At 46.5% G+C, this 26399-nt stretch overlaps 3 protein-coding genes across 3 annotated transcripts; 2 read left to right on the top strand and 1 right to left on the bottom strand.

Moving 5' to 3' along the window:
• The first annotated feature begins 1179 nt into the window (after nt 1–1179).
• EI90DRAFT_2375177 (FAD binding domain-containing protein) lies at nt 1180–3759 on the top strand. The gene is made up of 10 exons (XM_039052948.1): nt 1180–1379; nt 1434–1499; nt 1556–1681; nt 1754–1833; nt 1892–2059; nt 2142–2493; nt 2547–2622; nt 2673–2986; nt 3046–3662; nt 3686–3759. Exons 1-9 carry the CDS (start codon nt 1316–1318, stop codon nt 3624–3626), a joined length of 1827 nt encoding a protein of 608 aa, XP_038911275.1. The 5' UTR covers nt 1180–1315; the 3' UTR covers nt 3627–3662; nt 3686–3759.
• A 651-nt stretch (nt 3760–4410) lies between these two features.
• EI90DRAFT_3130265 (PLC-like phosphodiesterase) lies at nt 4411–5860 on the top strand (the record flags this gene model as incomplete). The annotated part of the gene is made up of 7 exons (XM_039064287.1): nt 4411–4527; nt 4585–4606; nt 4733–4947; nt 5015–5174; nt 5284–5550; nt 5613–5667; nt 5725–5860. 7 exons carry the CDS (start codon nt 4411–4413, stop codon nt 5858–5860), a joined length of 972 nt encoding a protein of 323 aa, XP_038911274.1.
• Nucleotides 5861–24212: 18352 nt separating this feature from the next.
• EI90DRAFT_2935459 (uncharacterized protein) lies at nt 24213–25300 on the bottom strand (the record flags this gene model as incomplete). Its single annotated transcript, XM_039055140.1, has 3 exons — nt 24213–24608; nt 24663–24909; nt 24951–25300. 3 exons carry the CDS (start codon nt 25298–25300, stop codon nt 24213–24215), a joined length of 993 nt encoding a protein of 330 aa, XP_038911273.1.
• Between the last annotated feature and the right edge of the window lie 1099 nt (nt 25301–26399).

The raw sequence follows: 26399 nt of genomic DNA, 5'->3' as shown, positions 1-26399 counted from the left end.
TGGCACTTGAGCGGACCATCTCATCAGGGAGAGCCGCTTTGATACATGTTCGTCTCATTGTATGATCCATTCAGCTCGTAAGGAAACGGGGCCAAACATGATTCGGGATTTGACTGGAACATGGAGATGAAGCCAGACGTTGACTACTTAATTTGGAAAAGTGACGGTAACACCGTTTATCACGGCGACGACCTGCTCTCCCACCTTTTTCGATTGAAGTGCAATTGGTTTATTTCCATCCAATGGACGCCGATAGCTCTCCTATTATAACAAACGCCAGACGCTTGGTCAAGAGGGATACATATTCACTCTAGCCGTGGCTTGGACAAACGTTAAAATTCCTGGGTTATCATGTTTTGTGTCCTCATTCATCACAGAGGCAGAGGGAACCGGAGCAAAGTGTCATTATCCGAAAGGGAGCCAGCTGGTGCAATCGCAATATGGATTACTTAGCCCATTGTATGGGCATCAGCTGTTTTGTGTGGCGTGGCAGTGCGCTGGCAGAGTCAAGATTGGAGGATAGGGTCAGAGTACATGAATAGCAAAGGGGGCAACCGGGGCAGGAGCCTGTAACCTGAATACTTAGTGGAGGACCTTCAAGTGTTTGGGATCACTTTCCAAAAGAGTGAGCGTGAATTTGACACTCGGTCGGAGTTGGCCGAACTGAATGGGTGCGGAGCTTCTTTTCGACATCTCAAGCAAAATGAATATGATGTGTTGTGAGTTCTTCGCTGTAAAGTCGATCCCGTCCCCGCTAGGCGCGTCCGTCCTAGGCAGGTGACCAGCCTCTCTTTAGGGGCGTCCGTCCATCAAGGACGAGAACCATGCTCATGTATAGCATATGAATTTGCTTCTTGCCAATCCATTACTGCTTCATGCCCAAGCGCTCCCACTCGGCATCTGGCTGCCCGCGACGTCACACACACTCGGAGTGACCAAACGGCTGATTTCCCGTCGCACTCCATGTCCTTCGCACCTAACCATCAGTGTACGGACTCAAGCGCTCGTTCTACTCACAGTTCACTATCCAACTGCATCCTGACTGCATGCGCAATGGTCCGTGCTTTCCGAAATCCCCTCACTGCTATCATGAATCATCAAGGTTATTCATAATAATCCGAAGACCCGCTCCGGCTGGATCTCGAGCTCCTGTCATTAGGACTCATACTCTTCCGAATCATTAAGTGTCCTTTCAGTGCATGTCGATAGCTCAGCTTTCAGCATCGTCCGAGGATTGAATTGCTCGTACAATTTATCGTGAACATTCAGAGTTATAAGACATGAGCTCGGCTGCTCGAGGGCCCGGACGAGAAGGATGATTGACCTTAACCGCCATTCACGGACTACCGTTATTGAGGTAGATGTTCTTGTTATTGGAGGTTTGTATTGCTATCCCTCTGACCGGTTCAAGGAGTAACGTCTTTTCCCTCAAGCTGGCCCCGTTGGCCTGGCATCTGCTCTCCTTGCTCACAAGGTTGGTTTGTCTTGCGTAACAGTCGGTGAGCGCAACTATCTCAATACCGTTTCGCTAATAATCATCCGCAACAACACACAGACAAGTCTGATGGCCCTCTCAAATTGGGTCGAGCGGATGCTATGAATGCTCGGACTTTGCAACTACTTGAACTGCTTGGTTATGGCATATTCGAGGAATTGCACGCCAAGGGTCTCCACTGTAGCAGTAGGTTGTCCTGCCGGTTAGCTTGCCATATGTCGATCCTCAATTCCCTCTATTGCCTTGTTGTGTAATCAGCGAGCTCCACGTGGAAGAATGGCGAATTTACTTCTAGGCAGAATGCATGGTGGAAAGCGCTTCGAGGGTCTGAGCACCAAGTGAGCTGCCTGTATTTGATGTTTCGTCTAATTCAAATTCAGACTTGGGCCATTTTAGCACTTTCTCATGCTTGGTCAACCTTACCTCGAGGAAATTCTTGACAGGAATCTCACAGCAGTTGGGAGACCCGTTGAGCGTGGCGTCACCGTGCTTGAAGTGGGGCTTGATGACGGTCCAAGCGCTCGACTAACATGGGCCAAACTTCTGTCAAAAACAGGAATAGAGGTCGGTGGCAGCAGCTCCATGCGTTCCGGTTTATAATTTCATTTACATGGCCGCTCGCATTGCGCCGAATCTACACCAACAGTCCTTGGTACGAGCAAAGTATCTCATCGGAGCAGATGGATCCCATTCCCTGGTTCGCAAGTCTTTCCCTGAGCATTTTATCTTCGAGCCTATCGGTGATGACACCGAGATGACGTGGGCCGTTCTCGATGGCGAAGTCGATACAACGTTCCCTCGTGAATCAGAAATTATCAACTTCCAAGTGGATACAAGCGACGTAGCGAGAATACCTCGCGAGGGCAAGATTGATAGGTACTATGTGCGAATGGATCGCAAGGTGTTTGAAGTCGAGGAGGCAATCGAGAAGATCCGGAGAGCCGTGGCGCCTCATCCCTTCAAGTTCGTGGATCTGGAATGGAACAGTCAGTTCACTGGTGAGTTACAGTAAATATATTTCGGAGGCTGTACACTGAGCGCTCGCTTCCAGTTCGCGAGCGCCTAGCGTCGAAGTTCTCGATCCGCCAAAGGGTCTTTCTCGCTGGCGATGCATGTCACGTCCATTCGTAGGTCACGGATTGCTTCTTTCTCCGTTGAACTCATTCCGTTCCTGCAGTGTTAATGGTGGTCAGGGACTTAATACTGGTCTTTCCGACGCGTTCAATCTCATATGGAAAATCAATTTGCATGCGAAGCGTGCCGGTTCCGAAAATGTTCTCAAGTCTTACGAGAATGAACGCCGACCCGTTGCCAAAACTGTGATTGAGACCGCCGGAGCTCTCGTGAGGGCCACCAAATATTCGCAACAGAGACAGCTGGTTATTGGGGCCCAACGTGATGTCACACCCGACGAAGAACAGCTGCACCAGTTATGGGATCATTCAAACTACTACGTTGGACTTGTCAAACTAAATTCGAGATTCATCACAGGTTTGCAATGAGTCCATGGAACTAAATTGATAAACCCTATTGCTTACTTTTTATAACAGGGATGGGGATTTCCTATGCAGACCAGACCGCTGCCCTGGCATCCAGCGCATTCATCTCGCCAGAGTATGGTGCCCCTCTGGTTGGCTACCGCGGATTCGACTTCCACCTTACGCCACTCACTGTTGACAGCAAGCCAACGAGATTGTATACTGAATTAGATTACGACGGGAGATTTGATATCCTTGTGTTCTTCCCTTCATCCGAAATTGTTGGCGCGACGCGCATTATTTCATCCCTGATGGAGGTGATTCCGGGACCGCTCAAGCCCATAGTGAGGATACGCATCATACATTCCTCATCACCATCCATCCCTCAACGCCCATTCGATACCGCCGCTACCGGGGCAGATTCGTTGCCAATCGTCCATTATGTCGATACGCCAATACCCGACTCCAAGATAGGCACAGTGTCTGGACGGGCGCTTTATGCTGACGCGATGGGGCTAGACGAGATAGGTGCCGAAGGTAAAGAGGGGTTGGTCGTCATTCTTCGGCCTGATTCGTATGTTGGGTTTGCCGAGGCTGTGGGCACAACCGCGTGGTCGTTTGAGGGGGTAAGCGGGTATTTTGCCGGGCTATAAAGCGGGGTTCCGGACAAAAGGCTTGAGCACTGTGAGGTTACCACCCTCTATTGGAATAGACCTGGAATCTTTGACGGTCATTGCAACGTAAATATTTTGGTAATTTAATCAATTTAATTAGACGCTGCGCCAGATCACGAGGATGGCCGTAATAGGCATTCGGTGATCGAGATGGCTGCCTCTCTACTAATAGAGGCTGGTAACCTGCCTTAATGGCTGCCATGTGTTTCACAACCTTGCCCGCCAACTTGCGCAAGCCCTCGCTTGCTCGTAAGGGGGCGCCTAGGTCCATTGCTGTGCAAAACTAATATTCCTCGGGCGACTCCCGCATGTACTTGTTGCCGCCCCATATATTCACAAGCCGCCCTTGCGCCAAAGCATCATCAATCATCGATGGACACAATATATTCGGCCAACTCCAGTATGTATATATAAAGCCGATCATTCACCTTCAATTTATGACTGCATAAATGATTTCTTTGGCACGCGCCCATTTCCCTTATATTCCTCTCACTCCTAGCCTTTTTCTCCCCCTTCTCACTTTTCAGAATCTCTTTCTTCATTATCATCTTCCTCGTCGCGCTTCAGCATTCACACCCCATCGAAACGTAAACATGGTCGTCGCACAGCCCAAACTTCCACTCTGCTGGGGCCATAGAGGCGCGAGCGTACGTGTTCCTCGCCTTTTAACTTTTCCTTCACCGTTAAAGGGTTTTTGCTAACTGCTGGTGGCATTCCTTTTACTTCCTGCTACGCGTCGCAATTCGTTCAAATTGTGTCTCTGATGTCCTTCACATCACTCACTGTAACCGCCAAATCCCGACGTCATCTCCGTTTTCGTACGATAAAGGCCGATTTCCCCGAGAATACTCTGGCATCGTTCGAATCTGCTGCCCGAGCGGTATGCTCGATATATTCTCTTCCTCCTCTCTTTCTCAACAGATCCTACGCATACTAGGGCGCGGACGGCATTGAGACTGGTGCGTATCTGAAACATTGCCTTGAGAATTTTTTCTTACACCGGCCCTAACTACCCGCTTGTTCCGTCTTGCCATTCCGGTGTGAACCGGCTCCCTCTCCCTTGTGGTTGTCTCAAACAACAACAGACGTGCACATCACATCAGATGATTACCTCCTGATGTTCCACGACCCTGAGCTTGGGAGAACGACTCAAGGAGGAAAAGGAAGTATCAATGCGCAACCTTACAAGGGAAACATCGAGTTTCTGAAAACGAACAAGTTGCCCGAACAGCAACTTCCAACCTTTGACGAAACTATCGAGTGGCTTGTCAAGCCCGAAAACCGGCACATCACTTTGCATGTGAGTTTTTCATCCTATCAAAAATGATTATTTCCAAAACAGGCGTTCAACTGCTTTTTTTTTCAAGCTTGATCTCAAAGCCAATAATCCGCCAGAGAGGCTTTTCACTCTCATGCGCAAGACTTTCTCCCGTTATGTCGACTGGGAACAGAATATCGGCCCACGCATCGTCCTTGGTATTTGGCATCCCGCTTTCATGCAACATGCAGTCAGAAACCTTCCACAGCGTACGTACCTAAATTGGACCATTCAATTGTAGAATTCCTCCCACGTGCTCATGCTGACTTCGTTCCCACTCTCACATCGAACCCTTGGAAAACTTATTCGCAAAACCAGTGAAGCGATGCTACATCGGAATAGAGATTACCCTCGCGTCGAACCCTACCTTCTGGGATAACTGTCACGCATTTTCGATCGCATATCCAATTCTTGCTACGTCCACCGGTCAATCCTTCCTTAGACAGTGCAAGGATGCGAAGAAAGAAGTCTATACCTGGACGTTGAATCGACAGGAGGAGTGGGTTGAGAGTGCAGGGTGGGGTGTGAATGTTGTCATGACGGACAAGCCCATCGAGTATTTGGCGTTTAGGAAAGAAATGGAAGGTTTGTGCCTGTCGTCGGGCTTTCCCCATGGGATTTTTTGGGCTAACAGAGGTCGGATTTAGAATCGAACCATACATTGCAACCTATCGATCCTTGGTTCGCCTGGAAAAACTGGACGTACGTCCCTTCTGTTCCTTTTCTCATTCTCAGAACCTGAACGAGTGCGGGTACTAGATATTACACCTTTGCCCATTACGTTTACCGTTTAATAAAATGGAGGACACTCGAGCGTCTTGGAGGACCACTCAAGCCCTATCTCAGTAACAGCATTACTCCACCACGCAGAACTTTAATTTCGAAGCAGGAGTGAAGAGTTTTCGCCCGTTTTCCCTCATTTAGTGGCGTAACGAACCCCTCCTACTTTGCTTCGTTGGTAGAAGGGAAGTTAATTGAAAAAAAAAGACGTTCAAGTCGTTTCTCATTATGTAGAACAAATCATTTTCCCTCTGACTTCTGCTTTCCAACTCTCTTCCTGATGTTCATGTTTTCTTTTGCCTGTGGATTACCGTTACCAAATGCCTACACGGCAACAACGTAACGACAACCTCGATCCGAAACCTCCGAGCTTCGAACGTCAACAAACCATAACCCGTAACTCTCTTCTCGGCCCTCACATAACTCTCGCACGGATTTTCCACGATCGTTCTTCCCCCTCGGCCGAACGTTTTCGTTGGAATTTCTCCGTTTTTCTCCCTCGTGTTACTCCCATACGTAGTAATACCCTTGTTTCGTTATAGTACTAGGGGGTGTTTATTTCGTTGGGTCTGACCAACAAGGATCGTGGGATTAATCGCTCGCGCGTTGTACACGGAGATTGGATGTTACAAGTGGCTCGCGTGCGGCATGCATTCGCAATGGTGCAGGGATTGTTGCTGATGCCGTGCGTTGACAACGAGGTTCTGCACCATGATGCTTGCGTGACGTCCGCGCAACAGGATGTGTGTCCACGCATCGCGGACGCGGACGCGAACACAGATGCCCTCCTCCCGTTCAAAACGTTTTCCTGTTCCGGTCTTTCAGTTACATGCATGATGGAGTAGAGCGTAGGGGGCCCTAGGACGTTTCTTCTCTGTGTTGACACTTAAACCAGTTTAGTACAGCAGGTTCTCTAATTGGTTTGAATTCGATTCTGGATGGACCGATAGATCAGATGGATGGTTAGATTGTTTTGGGGCAGCACTGGTAGCTTACACCTACTTTTAATTTGTTTATAGACTTGTTGTAATCTACGTATATACCCACCCTTAAAATCTAATCAGAAGATGCCCCGCCCTTCCTTAATCGTTTCCGGCTATCGATACGACAATCAATGTTGTGGATGCAAAGTAATAATCAAGTCGAAGACATCGTTATCACTTCATTAATTCCGCTCAAAGTCAGGTCAGGGATCTATAGCAGACCATATTTGATGTGATCATGCTAGAGTGTTCGGAACGTGAATAGCAAGTAGTGCGGGGAAACTGGGAAAGCCCCGTGAACTTGACAAGGGTTTGAGTATAATGGAAATTGCACATGATGCTGTAGCGTGAGGACGTTCAGGATTCAGGGAACTAACTCGTGATGCTTGGATATTGCACTTAGCACGTTTGTGACGCAACTGGGGTCGCGGGTGGGGAATGGTTAATCGTCACGTGAGCAACCCTTAATTCTACCACGCTGTGACTAGTACTGGTGCTGCGCAGCATATCTCAGCTGATGTCCCCGGGGCCACCGCGTGCGGAAGGGAAGTAATAAACCATCATAGGGTGAACAAAGGGTGTAAGGGCCAAGCTAGGGTCATGATGACTTTGACAGCTGACTGGCTCTAGAAGCCTAGCTTGGTATAGGGGAACGTTATGGGAATGATAAAGTCAATGGTGTGTCATTGCGCACGTTCTTTCATCTCATGAAAGCTGCCAAAAGCAACAAGGGCTCAAATAAAGTATATGAACGCACAGGGAATCCGCGCCGCGTTGTGACATCACTCGTTATTTATACAGTTATGACATTGGTGCGAAGGGTTAATCAGCGGCGCTAATCTTTGTAAGCATAGACATCGTGTTGGTTTTTTGGAGCTAGTGCTTTGCATCATATCCTTGCGCCACCCCCGCAACGAACTCCTGTTTGCTTCCGGTGGCACCCGATCATCTAGTGATCCAATACGTACTTGTCCTCGACTGCAAGCGCATGGAGTGCATTTGGATTGCGCTGTGCCAGAGGAATCTAGCGATCGCGAGCTAGTATCCCATCGGGTGGATCGTGTGTGCATACTGGTTGTCTAAAGGACCGAGAGCAACTGTCCCAAGTGGTATGGTGTTGATCGATCAAAACATGAAACTTTGATACCGAGTACTTATGACGTTTTCCGTAACCGGCGAGGCGTGTTGGGGCATTATTCCTGGTACTTGCATAGTACGCGATGTCAGCCTGGCGAGACGGATGCAAGACTATCACCGCTTCTCGCCAAGCGTTGGCCTCGCGTGAGCGCGTGAACGATAGATAATATTTGACTTCACCTTCGGGGAATCAAAGCTACTGCGTGGGTCGCGGAAACCCAGATCGCGACTGTTACTTTTCTGGTGTCGGCAACGTTAAGAGTAAGAGGCCTACAATCTGAGCGCATGGTCTTTGGAATGCCCTCCAGAGAAGTTGGTCATACTGATCTCCATTTATTCCTATGAAGATCGGCTCCAGAGGACGCGGGGATATACTCATATGATTCTTCTACCCATTCTGACTTGGCGAAGTACAAGTATACTGTATTTGGATATTGCACTGATGAACCATAGTGCTCGATCGATGGGCGGTACTACATAACTGTGGACGAGGATCGGAATCCATGCTGTCGATGCCCATATTGATATGATGTGTTAATTCTGTATGCATGGGGATGCGGTTTCTACACCAACGCTAGCTCGCCGGTGCTCCAGATGACAATATTGGCTGCATGTGTAAGTGCCAGAATAATTCTCCTCAAGCTCAAGTCCAGAGTTCGAACGGCAATGAGACAGGATATTGAGTCTATGGGACTGCCTCACTGACGAAAGATGAATGCCACATGGTGGATGCTCTAAACAAGATAGCTGAGAATGAAGTTGTCTTAAGCGTTGATTGATAGAACGATCGTCACAGGAACGTGCTAGTTTTGTCACCGGCCTTACCGCAATGGTCTTTTTATTAGAACACCAACTTTGTTTACATCGGGAAGTTGTGTGGCGGTTATTCGTAGCGGTTATTCTGGGGCGCTATGAGGCGTTGGGGGCGTTTTGCCCTTTCTTATTCAACTTAAAACTCCCTTTGTACGAAGATGTTGCCACTCAGGAATGTCGTGTATATAAGGGAGGAATTTCTTAGACTTTCTCCCTCAGAACTCTTATTCGAGTCTGAGTCTAACGCGACATAGTCTTAATTCTAATAGGTTATGAGACTAGACATGGCCGCTACCACTTCCACCGATACTTCTTCCAAAAGTCTTTACTGCATAGAAAAGCTAAATAATGATGGTCGTAACTATCGTATGTGGTCCGTGCATTGCCAAATGGTCCTCAAAGATCGAGGACTTTGGGGAGTTGTCAACCCTCATTCATTATCCTCCATCTGTCCCTCCACTCATATTCCCCCTACTCCTGATGTTGGCGAAAATGACACGAAAACACTCAATCCTGCCGCTATAGAGTGGGATAAGAAGAATGACACTGCGCTAACACAAATAGGACTTACTCTTGATGACACACCTCTTTCCCTTGTCGATAAACACAACTGTGCAAAGATAATGTGGGTTGACTGTTAAATTTCTTGGGATACAAGCATACGCTGAGGCCAACTCACATTGTTGATGTTGAGTCTTGCGGCGCTAAGATCTACTTTGTTTCCCTTTTTTGGATCAGTTGTTACTAAAGTCAGTGCACATTGATAGCGCCTGACTATAAAACACCAATTTTTGGACCTTATGACTTCTCCTCAGTTCACGCATAGCGGACTGAGCGACAACATCGCTAGTCCGACATTTCGTCTTATAGGTTATGAGCCCCATTCACTCTGAACTTCGTCCTACCTTGTGAACTCCATATCCCCTTCCTTCCCAATGTCCAACACCACTGCAACCACTAGTGCAGCCGCTAGTTCCTCAACAACAACCATCTCCCCAGACAGCTCCCGGTTCCCCATTAAAGTCTTAGACAATGAGGGCAAGAATTACCGTACGTGGGCATCTAGGATGAAGTCGATACTTCAGATAGGAGAGGTTTGGGAGGTCGTGCAAGACACGTCAACAGGCGGCGTTGCCATGCCAACGCAAACAGGCCAAGACCTCACGGACTGGTTGAAGAAGGATATGAAGGCATTAACGTATATCAAGTGCTATATAGGTGATGAACCTATCATGCTAATTGATGAAGCTCCCCATGCTTGCGAAGCATGGAAACTCCTTTCTAATCACTACAACGGTCGTGGTGCACACGATGCCATGATTATCCATGGTGATCTGTATGCTTTCCACATGGATGACTCTAAGCCGCTGGAGCCACAGATCAATGAAATGCGACAACTCCGCGCCCAACTATCCGAAATGGGCTGGAAGGTTGATGAAGGTGACTTTGTCATAGCTCTTGCCAAAGCACTCCCCGCTACGTATCATGCCATTAAGACCTATGTCATCGTCCACGTCGACGATGTCAACACCGTAACCTCCACAAGCCTAATCTGACACATACTCCAAGAAGAGAAACTCAGGAACAACGACCCTGAGATCGCCGCCATGTTCACCAACGGTGGAAAGTCTGGCCGTCGTGAAAAGAAAAAGTCGAGTGGCTCAACAACGAATACTTCCAAACCGGTGGTTCGTTGCTCGAATCCTAAGTGTGGAGCACTAGGTCATACGATAGAACAATGTTGGTCGGAAGGTGGAGGGTCAGAAGGGAAGAGATCGAGACGCAGAAGGGGGAAGGGCAAGTCAAAGTCAATGACACCGAAGGAGTTGGCCAAAGTCGCAACCTCTCCTGATGAAAAAGACAAAATCTTAGTCACCGGAGCTTCAGACTTACTAAGTGCAACACTCACTGGTAATGAATGTTGACGCTCTGAGTGGATAGTCGATTCTGGAGCCACCATGCACTTATGTGGTAATCGTGAGTGGTTCATCTCCTACCGTCCCCTTGATCCTCCTTGAAAAATCGTCCTAGGTAACAAAAAGGTAATTTTAGCGCCGGGCATTGGACAGGTGAAAGTGACTTTTCTTACTGGAAACTCACCTGGAAACACCATCATTCGCAACATCCTCTATTGCCCGAAGATCGCCCATAACCTTTTATCCATCATCCAACTCAATTCATCTGGCGCATATGCAACGTTCCTAAGCGGAAAGTGTGAGATCTTTGACTCAGCGGACCAGCTCATTGCTGTTGCCAATGCTGAGAACGGTTTGTACCGATTACCTGTTACGGTCATAGCCTTGGAGAAGGCTTATATCACCTCCTCCCACGCCGCCAACTCCTACTCCTCCAATATCGCACGATCGATTACCGCCAGCGCATCATTGGATGTGTGGCACAAACGCCTTGGTCATATCTTGAAGGAATCTATCCTCAAAATGATCAGAAGTGGGATGGTAAAGGGCATGGATCTGATTGGGAGTGAAATGCAGGACGAACCAAAATATTGCGCAGAATGCGAGGTGTCCTCACACCATTGTAATCCTATCCCCTCCGAAACTCATACTCGTGCCGATCAAGTCCTTGGCAGAGTTTTCTCCAACGTATGCGAGACCAAAACTGTAACGCGAGAAGGTTTTAAGTATTTCATCACCTTCGTTGACGACTTCAGCCGCTATCTTACCGTTTACCCGATGAAGAAGAAGTCCGATGCGCTCGACCAATTCAAAGAGTATCTTGCCGAAGCGGAACACCAGACAGGGTCTAAACTCAAGATCCTCCATACTGATGGTGGTGGCGAATATTTCTCGGATGAGTTCTCGTCGTATCTAAAAGGAATCGGAATCGTTCATGAGCGTACAAATCCGTGAACACCACAGGAGAATGGCGTAGCTGAAAGAGTCAACCAGACTCTAGTCACCATGACTATCGCTATGCTCGAGTCGAAAGTCGACCGCACTGCTTGGCCGTATGCGCTGCGACATGTGGCACTAATCAAAAACGTATCCCCCCACTCTGCACTTCCTCACGATCTCTCCCCCTACGAACGGTACACTGGCAATAAGCCAAGTGTCACCATGATATGTACCTTTGGCTGTAAAGCCACCCTCCACATCCACCGTGATCTTCGTCGAAAACTCGATAATCGTTTGATTCTTGGAATTCATCTTGGCATGGCGCAAGGCAAGAAGGCCTTTGTTGTCTTTGATCCCAAGACTCGTAAACTCCACGAGTCCAGGGACGTTCACTTCTTTGAGGGAATGGATGGAGAATGTGAGTGGGTGACGATCGAGGTTGAATCACAAGATTCCCCAACGCACGTTGTTGTCCCTGCGAAGAGTGATGAAGGAGAGGTTAGGGAAATGAGAGATGAAGATGGTGACGGTGATGGTGATGGTGATCACGAAGATCGAGAGGAAAGGGGAAGTGAGAGCGATGACGAGGAGAAGGTAGATGGAGGAGACATACCTGTTAAACCTGAATCCAGGCCCCCTGAACCACAATGCTCAGGACGTATCCATCGTGCCCCCATCCCTGACGACAATGCTCGATACTCCATTTCTTCTTACAATCGTTCGACGAGAGCCCCTGAAACAGTGGGCGTTAGTTGGGTGTTAAACGCGAATGTGGAAATACCATGGACTTACAAACAGGCGATGGACTGTCACGACGCGGGTTCATGGCTCGAGGCTTGTGTGGAAGAATTATCAGCATTAAGGGAGACAGGAACTTACGTCTCAGTGCGAAATGGCCGGTCCAGGAACAGCCCATTTCCTCCGGAGTTGGCTAGGTACTCCAGGGCACTCCCAGGAGGGCCTGGAGCATTGCTTTGTGCACAAACATATCCAGTAAATACAATTTAAATGCTTCAAAGTGTATAGGGGTGAGAAGCTTCTGGGAGCTCCTGGAGCATTTGAAAATGAAAAGGAAAAAAAGAGGGAAGATCCCCTCCTACCACAAGACTAACACAACAAAACACTGCTTAACATTTAGACCAAACACTATACTATATATCAAGGACACTGAGACTCACCAATACACAATCAAAATTTATGGCCTGATATATGATTAATCTGGCAACTTAATCACTTTCAGGCTGGCAGAATATGGGGGAGGGGGAAATGGGGGAGAATGAGGGGGGGAAATGAGGGGGAGAATGAGGGGGGGATATAGAGGGAAATGAGGAAAATTTGAAAAATAGGGACTTCTAAAAAGTTGAAAAAAATAATTAGGGAAAAAATCAAAAAAAATTCAGGAACTGTAGTGCCTTTGAAGTGCTTTCAGGATATATAATTATTTGCAAAATCGAGGAAGAAATGATGGAGAAAAATGGAAAATACTTTCAGAGACCCGAGAAATAATGAGAACTGAATTGATGGGAAAGTCTGAAAATTGAATAGGGAAGTGAGGGGAAGCCTTGTAGCATTGTTATTTTCTGCTGTTCTAATTTTTCCTGATTGTTCTTGGTCTCACTCCCAGCTGCTACTGGATACTCCTGGATACTCCTGGAAGCTCCTGGGAGGGTCCAGGAGCAGCTAATGGAAAATACTTTTGGAGACCCAAGAACTGAATTGATGGGAAAGTCTGAAAATTGAATAGGAAAGTGAGGGGAAGCCTTGTAGCATTGTTATTTTCTGCTGTTCTGATTTTTCCCGATTCTTCTTGGTCTCATTCCCAGCTGCTCCTCAATACTCCTGGAAGCTCCTGAAAGCTCCTGGGAGGGTCCAGGAGCAGCTGGGAGTGAGACCAAGAACAATCAGGAAAAATCAGAACAGCAGAAAATAACAATGCTTACAAGGCTTCCCCTCACTTTCCTATTCAATTTTCAGACTTTCCCATCAATTCAGTTCTCATTATTTCTTGGGTCTCCAAAAGTATTTTCCATTTTTCTCCATCATTTCTTCCTCAATTTTGCAAATAATTATATGTCCTGAAAGCACTTTAAAGGCACTATAGTTCCTGAATTTTTTTTGATTTTTCCCTAAATTTTTTTTTTCAACTTTTTAGAGACCAAAATTTTCCTCCCACTGCTCCTGGCACATTACATACTCCTCACCACTCCCAGCCACTCCTGAACCCCCTCCCAGGAGAACACTATTGGCTCCAGGAGTGCCCAATCTGCTGTTTTGTCTCCCACATGCTCCAGCCACTCTTGATGCTCCAGAGCATAATGGACTTTTGCTGATGCTGTCCCATCTACTTAGGTGACAAGCACACTCTCTTCGCTACTGGCCAGGTGTCAAAAACCTGGATCGTAGGGGAAAATGCATGAGTCCAAATGCAGGCGGGGCTCAACTAGAGGGGATCTGAGAGCTCCGGTAGTGGACCGAAGCTTCTCCAGGAGGCCTGGTTCTGCTGGATGGTACAAGAGGCTCTAAGAAGGATGTGGCCTCAGCGACTCGGAGGGAGCGCTGTGCCTCTGTTACGTCTCAGTTAGTCCTTGTATTTCATGTGTCTGAGGTATCTTGTAGAAAGGGGTCGAGATTCACTTCAGAGGGACTTTGGGTAACATTTTAGTTGAGATTAGAACTGGGGAACTACAGGTTCTAATCTACAGGTATTTATATGGAGGAAAGGAAAGGACTTTAGTCAAAGTCTGAACGATAATAGGAAACACTGAAAGGTGCTGAAAGATACTGAGAGGTACCGAAAGGTCCCGAACAATATCCTTAATGGGGAACTGGGGTGTTGGGTCAAGGAGGGCAGAGTAGGAGGCCGGAGGGTGAATGGGAACGAGAAATGGGTAAGAGGGGGTTAGCTGACTGAATGGGAAGAAGAGGATAGTTGTGCTATAAATGGAAGGTGACTAGTAAGTGATGATGTGAGTGGGGTCACTGAAGGATGCAGGTAGCTCCGAAGGTGGAGTTACATATCTGAGGGATGTTGGGTGACTCCAATAAATGAAATGGGTGGGGGAATGGTTTAGGGGTATGTCATGGGATGTTGGAGGTCCATCGGGATATCGGAGCAAATCCGGAGTCTCTGAATGTGCCGACTCAGGACCAAGCTTCCAGGATGGGAGTGGCCAAGGTTTGGTGTGCTACAAACAGGCCGGAGCTGAGACAGTTAAGAAGGAAGGTGACTTGGGGAGTGGGGAGTTATGGTGTAGGGGATGGTGAAGTTGTTAGGAAGGTGTGGTGTGGTGGGAGTGAGCGGGGTCGGGATTCCGGGATATGACACCAGGGGCAAATCGAAGTCATCCTAAACAATGGAACTGATGATCACCATGTCATCATCAGTAATGTACTCTACTGTCCCAAGATCGGCACTAACCTCCTATCTGTAACACATTTGACATCCGTTGGAGCTCAAGTACAGTTCTCCACCAATAATTGCTGAATTCTCAACCCAAATAACGAACTACTCAGTATTGCCAAAGCTTCTGGTGGTCTCTACCGATTGCCTTGCATTGTGGCCAGATTGGAATCCCCTTTCATCACCAAATCCCTTGGGGACAGGAATGTTGATACCATGCTGGTTGCTAGAACAACAACAGCGATGGCATCTCTCGATGTCTGGCAAGCCTGCTTAGGACACATCTTGACACAGTCAATACTGAAGATGGTCCGTAGCAGGATGGCCACAGGTATGGAAGTAGTTGGAGATGGGAAGGGAGGTTCAATCTACTGCAAAGAATGTGAGGCCTCAGGACACACACGTTCCCCCATTCCCAAACAGACACTCACCCATTCAAACGAAATTCTTGAATGCGTGTTCTCTGATGTTTGCGAAGTCCAAACTGTGACTCGCGAAAGATATCGGTACTTCATCACCTTCATTGATGACCACTCCTGATACCTGACTGTCTACCTGATCAAAAAGAAAAGTGATGCGCTCGAAACATTCAAAGATTTCTTGGCCCAAGCCAAACAGCAGTCAGGGAAGAAACTAAAAATCCTGCGCACTGACAGTGGTGGTGAGTATTTCTCAAATGAATTCTCACATTACCTCAGGGAGATTGGTATTTGGTGGGGAGGAAGTTGGGGATGGTGGACAGGGTGATGAACTCTTAGGGAAAGATGCGGTGAAGGAGTGGAGCTGGATCACCTTATGTAACCAGTTTCCTATGTCCAATAACGATATTAGAGTTTGTGCTGATTTGTGTACTGACCGTGTTTTGGTTGCCAAATATATGATTGTTCACTGTCTAAACAACAATAAACACCCCCCAACGATCTCACCTGACGTATAGATCGTCTATGGATAAAATTCTATATTGACTTTACTATGATTTCTAGTCAATATTACACCTAGATATACCACTTTTCAGTAGGACGTGATTTTCCTGATAATTTACTGAAGGAAAACTACTAATAAAATAATTCTGCAATAAATGTTACTCAATACAGGAGTGACCAAACTGCTCTTTCTATCGCTTAGAGTGCGTGCTAGTTATCTAGCAGGTTCAGGATCGCTCACTTTTCTCCTGTGGTGTGATAACCAAATATTGCTGAGAGATTATTCAATTAAGAAGTCCCTCCACCAAATTCTCACTAATTCTCACTATGACACTTTTGTTCAGCTGTGTCTAACTGACCCTAACTCACGCTTAGAGTGATGTGTTAGTTTTATATTAGCTAACAACTAATATTTGCTTTTATCTTTTGGAGCAAATGAACCAACCACTGGTGAGGAGAATTAAACTTTTATTTCTACCTGAGGTTTGAGAGGGGGCAGAAGCGGCGGCCTTTTATGCTTTTCAAAGGCCTCTCTACTCCCACGCCTCGCACTAGTTACATGTGCTACATTTGTATTATAGATAGTTCTAGAATGATATAGGGGCTTGGGCTGTGTAAGCTTAATAATGGACTTAGGACATGACTCAGCAATAAGTAATTCATTTCTTTGTCTTTTGGGCCAATCTTAGCGGGATCTTGTAGCGCTAAAGCTATGCTCTACACCGCCTTAATTACGAACGGTTATCTTTAGAAATGACTCGGCTATAAAGGAACTTTCTAGACTGTTCTCTAATTGACCCCTTTTTGTGAAGCCGCATCATTACTAATGTTCTAGAGCCTTCCCAATTAATTAACTGATCCGCGGACTTCTGAATCACTTCATGCTTATGATCCGAGATCCAGATCATCAATCATTCCTTTGTTCCGATTTATTTGAGCTTAAAATCAAAAAGTTTTGATGAATCATGGGAAAATATACAAGATCCGGTTTTTTAGCATTTTCTCCTCTTCTGATGCGATCAAAAACTGTCCGCCCATGCCGGGGAATACTCTATCATATGGTATTCGGTCCGCCAGACTTCCGGGCGCCAATATATTTCCCTTGAGTCACATTACTTTTTGTAAGAATTAGCAAATAAATATATATGAATTATAAGGTGTTTCGCCATTTGAGCAATATCTCCGTCAGTTTTGAAGCTTTTAGAATGAAACAAAACCGTGGATAAAGTTAGGAAACAGTCCTTTCAGATGGTAAAAAGATTACAGTCAAAGGTTTACTGGTTCCCGAGATATTCACATTTCTTTCCCAATGTTCCTTCTTATTCTGCCGTCTATGTGCTATTTTCTTGTTGTAGGGATATATTCTTTGAATATTACACCTATGCCAAGTTCTAGGCATGATTGTAGTAGATTAAATCTCATGCTACATGGGTGTAGATAATTTATAATGATCTAATGTCTGTCCAGTCTCATAAAGATCATGAGATCTGTTAAACGTCTGAACTTGTCACCTGTTCGTTGACTATTCTGATAGATCATTGTTTTATTCTTTGAATATTATTTCTCCTACAGCGGAGGACAAGGTCATCCCAGAAGCTCCCTGACAATCAACATGTGAACGGCATTGTAATGGGTCTATCACCACTAGACTCGAGACAGAAGAGAGGGGGAGGGTTGGAGTGGTTGCACACACAGGTTTGTTAACTCGGAGTGGATTCTGCTACTCCTCACTGTCTAGCTAACTATACAGCTGGTCACGGTATCACGGAAGAGTCTGGTAATGACAAATAAAGAAAGAACAATAAGAAGGGGAAACATCAGGCAGAAATGGAGTCAGAAAAATCAGGAAAAATAAGAAATGTGTAGGAGGGAACATTGGCTAAGGGTGGTAGAATTGCAGGATTTGGCTTGTTTATGGTACACCAGCAAATCCCTGTTACAGCATATGTGAATCCAAGATGACAATGACCGGTATTTTGTCACTTCCTACAATCGGGCCAATCAGCCTGTAGACACCCAACCAGTGGGTGTCGAACATGCTCATGTAGCACAAACCAAAGTGCCACTCACCTATAATGATGCCATGAACAGGCCCGACTCCGATGCATGGCTTGAAGCCTGTCAAGATGAACTACTATCCCTCAAAGAAACCCAGATGTACGTTCCAGTTAAAACTGATGAGGTTGAGGTTTGTAAGATTGTCGGGTGTTGTTGGGTATTTGTGTTAAAGAAAAAGGCTGATGGAACGATCAAGCACTGTAAGGGGGCAGGGGATCTACCACCCTAACAAGAAAGAGAGGGGGCCACAGAGTTGGGAATGCTCAGGGGAGGTTCAGATGAAGAGGAAGGGGGGGGGAGAAATGGTCCGGGTGCGATGTGATAAAAATGATAATCTCGTAAATCTCACTGATAATCAAACTAATGGGAACTCTGTCCCTGCACTATGTCTTGAGCCTCTTTGGCTTCGTATTCGCCACTCTGGGCGCTGGTAATGTCTGCTAAAACTTCATGTTCTTGTTGGGGAGCACCTCTCTCTGTTGGGGGAGTCCTTTTTGTAAATACAGGAAAGAGGGTAACTATAAATATGAAAGAAATACGTGGAAATCCGAATGATCCGACGGGTTTAGGACGGAAACAGATCCACAAGGAACACTTAAGAAAAAAGCAATATCAAAGAAATATTGATGTTGTTAAGGAAATAAAGAACCATGGCGATCGCCTCAACCGCTGAACCAAATCCGTCGCTCGTAACATCGTTAGACTCGTGTTGACAAGGGCTTTCCAACGATACCAAATTCGTCCGGATCGGTGGAGAATTGATGGAGATATGGAGGAAGTGGCGGAATATGCGGGTGACAGTTGCCCAATTTGGAAACTGATGGTTGTGCATGGTCAGGAATGGTTTGAAAAAATCGGAAGAAATATGGGAAACATGGAAGGGGTATCTGGAACAGTGGTAGATGTGTTTCGGGAGTGGGGTGCTTGATGTGGGTGGTAGAATCGCGATAATCGGCTTGTTTGCATGGTACCGGCTGTGCCCGCCTACAGCACTATAAAGCTAGGATTGTGGCCAAAGGTTTTGGTCAAGTTTATCACATCGACTACAATGAGACATTCACACCTGTTGTCAAATGGGTCTCAATCCAGATTCTACTTGCTATTGCTGCACAGCTCGATCTCGAAGTCCATCAGATGGATGTTAAAACCGTGTTCTTGAATGGCGACCTAGAACACACTATCTATATGAAGCCACCAGCGGGCTGCGCCAATTATGGGAAGGACGACAAGATTTGGAAGTTAGAGAAAAGTTTGTATGGGCTGAAGCAGGCTTCCAGAGCCTGGTACAAGAAGGCGAAAGAGGAGTTTGGGAAACTCAGGTTTCTCCAATGTGACTCTGATCATGCTGTGTTTGTTCAGCATGGGAAGGGGAAGATCTTCTGTATCATCGCGCTCTACATTGATGATCTCATGATTCTGTCTAACAGCCTCAAACTACTCAGCCACAAAAAGGCCCAACTCATGAAGGCATTCAATATGAAGGACCTTGGTGAGATCAACTGGTTTTTAGGACTTGAGATCACTCACGATTGACCGCGGCACTTAATCTATATCTCCCAGTCATGCTATGTTAAAGACATCCTCTCTTGTTTTAATTTCACTAATTCTCGCCCTATTTCGACTCCAATTGCGTCCAATTTTAAGCTACCCCGACTCGATGCACCCGAAGTCAATATTGGCGATTATCAATCTTGTATCAGCAGTGTAATGTATGCCATGTTAGGTATGCATCCCGACATTGCATATGCAGTGGGTGCTCTTAGTCAGTATTCTGTGAATCCTGGAAAGGATCACCTTGTTGCCATCAACCGCATCTTCCGGTACCTGAATCACTCACAGAACTACAAGTTGGTTTACAACGGTAAAACATGCAACAATGACTTCACAGGGTACTCCAACTCCGATTGGGCTGGCAACCCATGCAATCATCAATCTATTTCTGGATTTGTTTTCAAGATCACAGGAGCCGCTGTCTCATGGAGCTTGAAGAAGCAAGCACTTTTGAGTATGGAGGGAGAATACATGGCATTGACACACGTGTCTAAAGAGGCCATATGGATACAACAATTCCTTGGTGATGTCCTCAGTCCACCTTCCATCCCACACACTATTCTCGGTGACAACCAAGGCACTCTTGCCTTAGCTGCCAATCCCACCTTCCACGCTTGTACTAAACACATATGCATTAGGCAACACTTTATCCATGAATGCATCAGTAATGGCGATGTCGAGCTCGATTATGTTCCAACAGGTGATCAGGTGGCCAACGTTCTCACTAAGGGACTCGTGCTGGCCAAACATGACAAATTTATGAAGGACATGGGTGTTATCGATGTTAATCATCGTTGAGTGGGCGTATTAGAACACCAACTTTGTTTACATTGGGAAGTTGTGTGGCAGTTATTCATAGTGGTTATTCTGGGGTGCTATGAGGTGTTGGGGGCGTTTTGCCCTTTCTTATTCAACTTAAAACTCCCTTTGTATGAAGACGTTGCCACTCAGGAATGTCATGTATATAAGGGAGGAATTTCTTAGACTTTCTCCCTCAGAACTCTTATTCGAGTCTGAGTCTAACACAACATAGTCTTAATTCTAATACTTTTAGTCTACCAAAGAGGCAGGAATGTGAACGTACACACATGAATTTGTTATGGCAGAGACAAGGGCATGTACTGGTTGTTTCATATGTGGCAATTGTGTCATGCACTGAGAAAAATAATTCCGGCATTTTGTCACATAATGGGGCGGGATTTCATGAAAAATCCTCCTCCACTGTAGGATTTTTGTGAATAGGATTTTCTCAGTTATCATGTCATTTCACATCTGGCTTGGCAGTGGCTGAAAGGAGTGGGATTTTAATCACGTCATTTCATGGAGGGTGCCAGATGCTGAGAAAGCAGGATTTTATCTTATGCAGACTCAGACATGTCATACCACGAGTGCTTATATATGGGAGCTGAATATGATTTGTGTTCAGTATCTACACCTGTGCCAAGCTTTCAAACATGGAAATAATTGATTCCACCTAAGTGTGCATCTGCAGAGTTGTGAGGTACTCTCCAAAAGTGTAATCCTGCATCATGAAATCATGAGCAGTCATGACATGTCATCATGACAATTCAATTGAATCAGACATTTTTTACATTGAAAATTTTGGATTTCATGACAGTTTGTGACAAATTGTCATGAACTGTCACCAAATTTCATGAACCATCATGAACCATCATGTGCTGACAAGGTTCATGACTGCTGGTGACACAATATGACATGATGCCCCATGGAAGTTCATGGAGTGTCATGGAGTGTCATATGTTTATTTTGATCTTTGCCTGCAGATGTCCATCCAGAACTGCTCAAAAAGACGCAGGGAGGGGCAGGAGCAGAAGGGTGGTGCTGATGGAATTCTGTGATGAGCATGTAAAATGCTATAATGTCCTATGATGCATCATGGACATTCATAATGCTCCATGAGATGTATGGTGAGTCATCAGCATGCATGAATATGCATGAGATGTCACAAGCACTTATGAACATGTCATGTCACAGACCTTATTTGTGACAGCACTGATTGATCAACCTCCAACTCATGGACTTGTGTTGGCACTTGCACTGAACTCTGCTTTTCCTCCAGCCACCTTTGCTGCTTGGTGTCAGAAATGGTGTTTGGGGGTATTGTCAGGGACGTGTCCAGGGTAGAGGGGGTCCGGATGTATTGCCCGGCAGAGGGGCCCTCGCAGGGTGTGAACCAGGCATGCATACTGGCAGGTCTGGAAGGGGACAGCAGTCCCTGGCCACTCAGACTGAAGTGGAGAATGTGAGAAGAAGTTCTTCAGTTCCCACTTCAGGTACATTTATGTACATGTGGCTTGAGTCACATGACAAGTGCCACATCATCCTTGGAGGCAGCCACAGCCATCCGGGTGTCCCTGTGGGGGATCCCAAGAGTGTGTGTGTGTGCTGGGTGCAGCGGGAAGCCATCTGGGGTGTGTGGGCTGGATGGGTCAATAGTACATTGATACAAAGGAAAGTGGTCCATGTAGATAGAAGGAAGAGAGAGATGAGAAGAATGAAATAAAGAAAGGAGAAGAAAGAGAGAAAAGAAAGAGGGAGAGAGGGAGGAGGGAGAAAGGAGAGGGATGGACAGCGGGGAGCAGGTGTGGTGTGGCCAGGTGGGTCCAGGTGGACCCAGGTCAGGCAGGTGTGCCCTGACAGGTATTCATGGGAAGTGGAGCAGAGTATGGTGGTGTGAGTGATCACTTAGCTGATAGGTTACTCCATTTCAGGGTGTCAGGGGGTTGGGATGTTGGTTTCAACAACTCAGTGGAAGCATTGTGCCACACACTCTAGGCTATCCTGTATTTCAGGTGTAGTGAAGGGAACCTTGCAGTGATGTAGGCTCAAGTGAAGATGAAGTCATCTACAATGCATAAATATGAAAGGGAGAACAGAAGAGGGGCCAGTCAGTCTGGTGCCTGAACTGGAGGCAGAGTGGTGAACACAACAAACTAAATGAGGGATGAGAACCAAGGAGACAGAGAGTGAGAGAATGAATGAGAGTGGAATGAACAATTAAACAAAGAGGCAAAGTAGGGAGGCAACCTGAGAGAACTGACAACCTGGGTGCCAATATAGTAGCAGATTGTCAGGGGACGCCCAGGTCCCCATGACCCTCCCCTATGGTCCACAGTCTCTGGTGTAACCAGCCCTATCCAGGGCACAACTACTGTGGGTAAGGAGATGAGAAGGAAGCTAACTTCTCATCTTCCCACAGTGGCCACCATATCAGGAAAACTTCCAGGAATATCCAAAGTCACATGAAGGCAGGATCCAGGGCCAGAGCATGCAGTGCATGGAGCATGTGGCACGGGAATGTGCACAGGAAGTGTAGCAGGTCCGGACATGAGTCCGGGTCCGGGCTAGTCAGGGTGTGTGCCCTGACACAGATCAAGTGTCAATATAGGGACAGATCAAAGGTGCCACTAAAGTTAAGTGAATGGGCAGGAACAGGACATGTGGGTGCTCGGAAATAAATGAATAGCATGTAGCCAAGTGATCAGGAAAGTTAGAGTGGTGATGGGAAGGGAGAAGGTGCCGATGTGGGATCATGGATGGGGTCAACTATTGGCACTGCTGAGTGACAAATTATGGAGAGGACTGACAGGGAAAGATAGGTGGTGGGGAAGTGAGAGAGTGGTAACAGATGGATTCATTTCTTGCTAAGTACCTAATACATTTATCTATTCATTCACCCTAACGCACCAATATTGGCACTTGATCCACTTTATCTTGGCACCTAGGTTGTCAGTCCCATTCAGTTGTTCTTCCCACACTGATAACCCTCACCACTCATTTGTTTACTTATTCATTCTTCACTTCCCATTACCTGGGTTCTTGTCCTTGATTCAATTTAACAATCCCCACTCATTTCTGCACTGGACCAACTGGCCCTTCCCATGCTTATTGATACCTTGTAAATACTTTGAGGGACCTTAGTCTGAAATCAACTAGAGCAACCCCCCCTGTCTGGACAGAGTCTCAACTTCTGCAAAAAGGGGGCTCCCCCCTCTGAGTCTGTCCCCACTGAGTTTTGCCCTATCTCCAACAGGTCTGCTCCATCCGAGTTTACTTGAAGTCCACCATAAGTCCCTGCTCCACAAATAAGGGATCTCCCCCAGATGTCAAGCTCAGGGCACAGCACTCCCCTTGAGTTGCTGAGGCTGCAATCCCATTCCACCAACACTAAACAGCACTTCCAGACACACCACTTGCTTCCACCCACACCTCTGCACATGCACACTCTGACAGATGGTATTCATGACTTTCTTGTATGACGCTTTCATATCACTTTCAACTTAAGGGTAACATGTAATTAACCATTATGCCCCCAATTGTCATTGTTGTACCAAGAATCCTAATTTATGATCAATCACAATGATTCTTGGGAAGACTCACAGTGATTCATGAAGGTCCATGAGGGTCCATGAGGGTCCATGATCCTTTATGAAGCCCCATGAAGGCTCAGGACACTTCATGACACTTCATAGACAGGCATGTAACCACTCAAAACCTGCCTGGAAGAACCACTTAAGTCATGAGCAATCATGACCCCCCATGCAGGTTCATGACTCCTCATGAAATTTCATGATGGTTTGTCATGAACCAGCATGACTGTGTATGACACTTCATGCTGCTTCATGAAGTTTGGTGCCCATTCATGAAATGTCATGACTTCCATGACAGTTCATGAACCACCATTACACTTTTTGCAAGTTACTGAGAGTTGCACAAGTTGCTCCTTTTAAAGGTCAACTTGCTGGACTGCATCTGCAGTTAGCAAGTCATCTGTAAAGACGGTGTGAGCCCAGGAACCACTTTGATCAACTATCGCCCACCAAGGATCTGTGGTACCAGTTTGAATGCGCCCAATGACTGTGCAGATTGCAGCTAAGTCCACAATTTCGATGTACAACATCATGGTCTTGAAATAAGTCAGCCTCAGTGTCGCATCGCATTGCTGAGTGTTGCAAGTGGTCAAGATGCCTAAAAGAACGGTTTCAGGCTTGGTATTTTTGGATATTGGGTTTGGTGGGAGGGTGCACTGAAGGATATACTCAAGATGCCCATAGTAGATGGTACGGACAAAATCTTCTTTGGCTTGTGGACAGTGGGCATTTGAGTCGGTGTTTAGCTCATACTTTCAAGCAAAATAGTCCCTTGAGTTCTGTGAACTAAAGTTGTGGCCACTCACATGGACAAAAGATGCATTGTGGAGACCCTGCTTGCTGCTCATCTGTGCAATGCTCCCTTGAATAAGATCACCCCCATTTCCAATGTGAACTTTTGCCCAGTGTTCCATTATTTGTGGGAGGATGTCCAACCAGGCTCCGATCGAGCCACCGAAAGAGGTCTTCATGTGTTTAGCGATTTTCTTTTGAATGGTCATGTCAGGAATATGTTTCTGTTCGACAGCCCTGCGTAAAAAAAAGAGATAAGATCTGCAAAAACATTAGCTAAAGTGACTGGACAATCAAAAAACAGTGCACAAGCTGACTTCAAAAATAGTTTCTCATGCCATGAAGGGACATTCATGTCATGTCTCAGTGGCATCAGCTGAGTTACATTGTAGTGGTTTACAACCTCAAATAACTGTGCTGTGTGATACTGCCTTAGTGTGAGACATATAAAAGGTTGCTTTTGAGACTTGATGCTGGGTAAAAGCGAGCCACACCAATGCTCCATGATAAAGGTCCAATTGTTACATGGTGGCCCATTGTTTCGAATGTTGTATGGGATATGAAGAAGTGCATGGACAGTGAGGGGGCATGCAGGCAAACGCTGAACTGAAAATTGGTAGTAAATGCTAGAAAACTTAATGTATTGTTCCATGCACAAACTCAAGCAGCAAAAGGGATTTGTCAGGGCACAGCCCCTGACCCCACACACCCTCAGGTACCCTCCCCCCATTTTCTCCTATTTTTCCCTTCACTGTTCCACAATCCCGCATGCATGCAGACCCGTGGGAATGTTCTGGGCGAGTTACTCGCCCAGAAACCATCACAGCCACAACCGTGGGAACTTTCTGGGTGAGCAGCTCGCCCAGAATCTTCCCACGGGGGGGTGCCAATTATGGAAAGTCGGCAAAGAGCCGAAAACTGTATAGTTCCCGACTCCCATTTGTAGCGGCTTCACAGGAGGTTGAGAAGGTTACCCTTCTTCTCAACTCATTTCCTGTGAAGGCAAGTGTAACTACCTTCTCCCTAAATGCGCAGCAACTCATTTCCTGTGAAGGCTGGGGCTAGCCCCCTCGGTGAGTTCGAAGATCTTGGACTGGGACTAGACACCCCAGCGACTAGGAGGACCCCCCTGGGCCCGTCGTGGAACGAGGGCCAGGCCCTGACAGGATTCATCTTTCATATTCTTTCACATACTCAACAATGTCTTCCTCAAGCTCCCCCAGATCCTGCTCCATGAAAGAACACTGGATTGTCTGTTTAAGGATCAAGTTAAATTTCATGAAATGCTTGTAATACTTGAGGCGGTTAAACTGATCCCTGAGAATGTATGGTGCTATGTGAATCATCCAGAAATCCCAATCTTCAGCTGTGAAATTGTGCTTTTCTGTCCAGATATTTGGGGTGCAGCACCCAAAGGATGAGGGTATTGTGTCCCAGCTTGAACAGTTTCTTGCCTGATTTTTTCCCAGACAGCTTCGGAAATCTGATAGCTTTCCTTCCCCTCATCCAAACCTTTATATTTACCTTGCCAAGGTGCAACGAGATTTTTTGCATGATTTTCTAGGCAGAGATGCATCCAGTCATGGGGGAAAGAACAAGTAATTGAGATAGATGGGAGTTCCATGAGTATGCAGTTCCCATTTATACCGGACTGTTGTTGGATATTGGCAAGTCTGGACTTCACACCTCTGGCATTGCCTTGGAGAGAGTTGATGTCTGAGAGGGTCTGGAAATAGTCCGACTCAGATCTG

The sequence above is a fragment of the Cantharellus anzutake genome (genome assembly GCF_015039405.1).
Source record: "Cantharellus anzutake strain C23 chromosome Unknown EI90scaffold_64, whole genome shotgun sequence".
Lineage (NCBI taxonomy): Eukaryota > Fungi > Basidiomycota > Agaricomycetes > Cantharellales > Hydnaceae > Cantharellus > Cantharellus anzutake.
The sequence above is the reverse complement of the archived record's forward strand: the minus strand, read 5'-3'. Positions and strand labels throughout refer to the sequence as shown.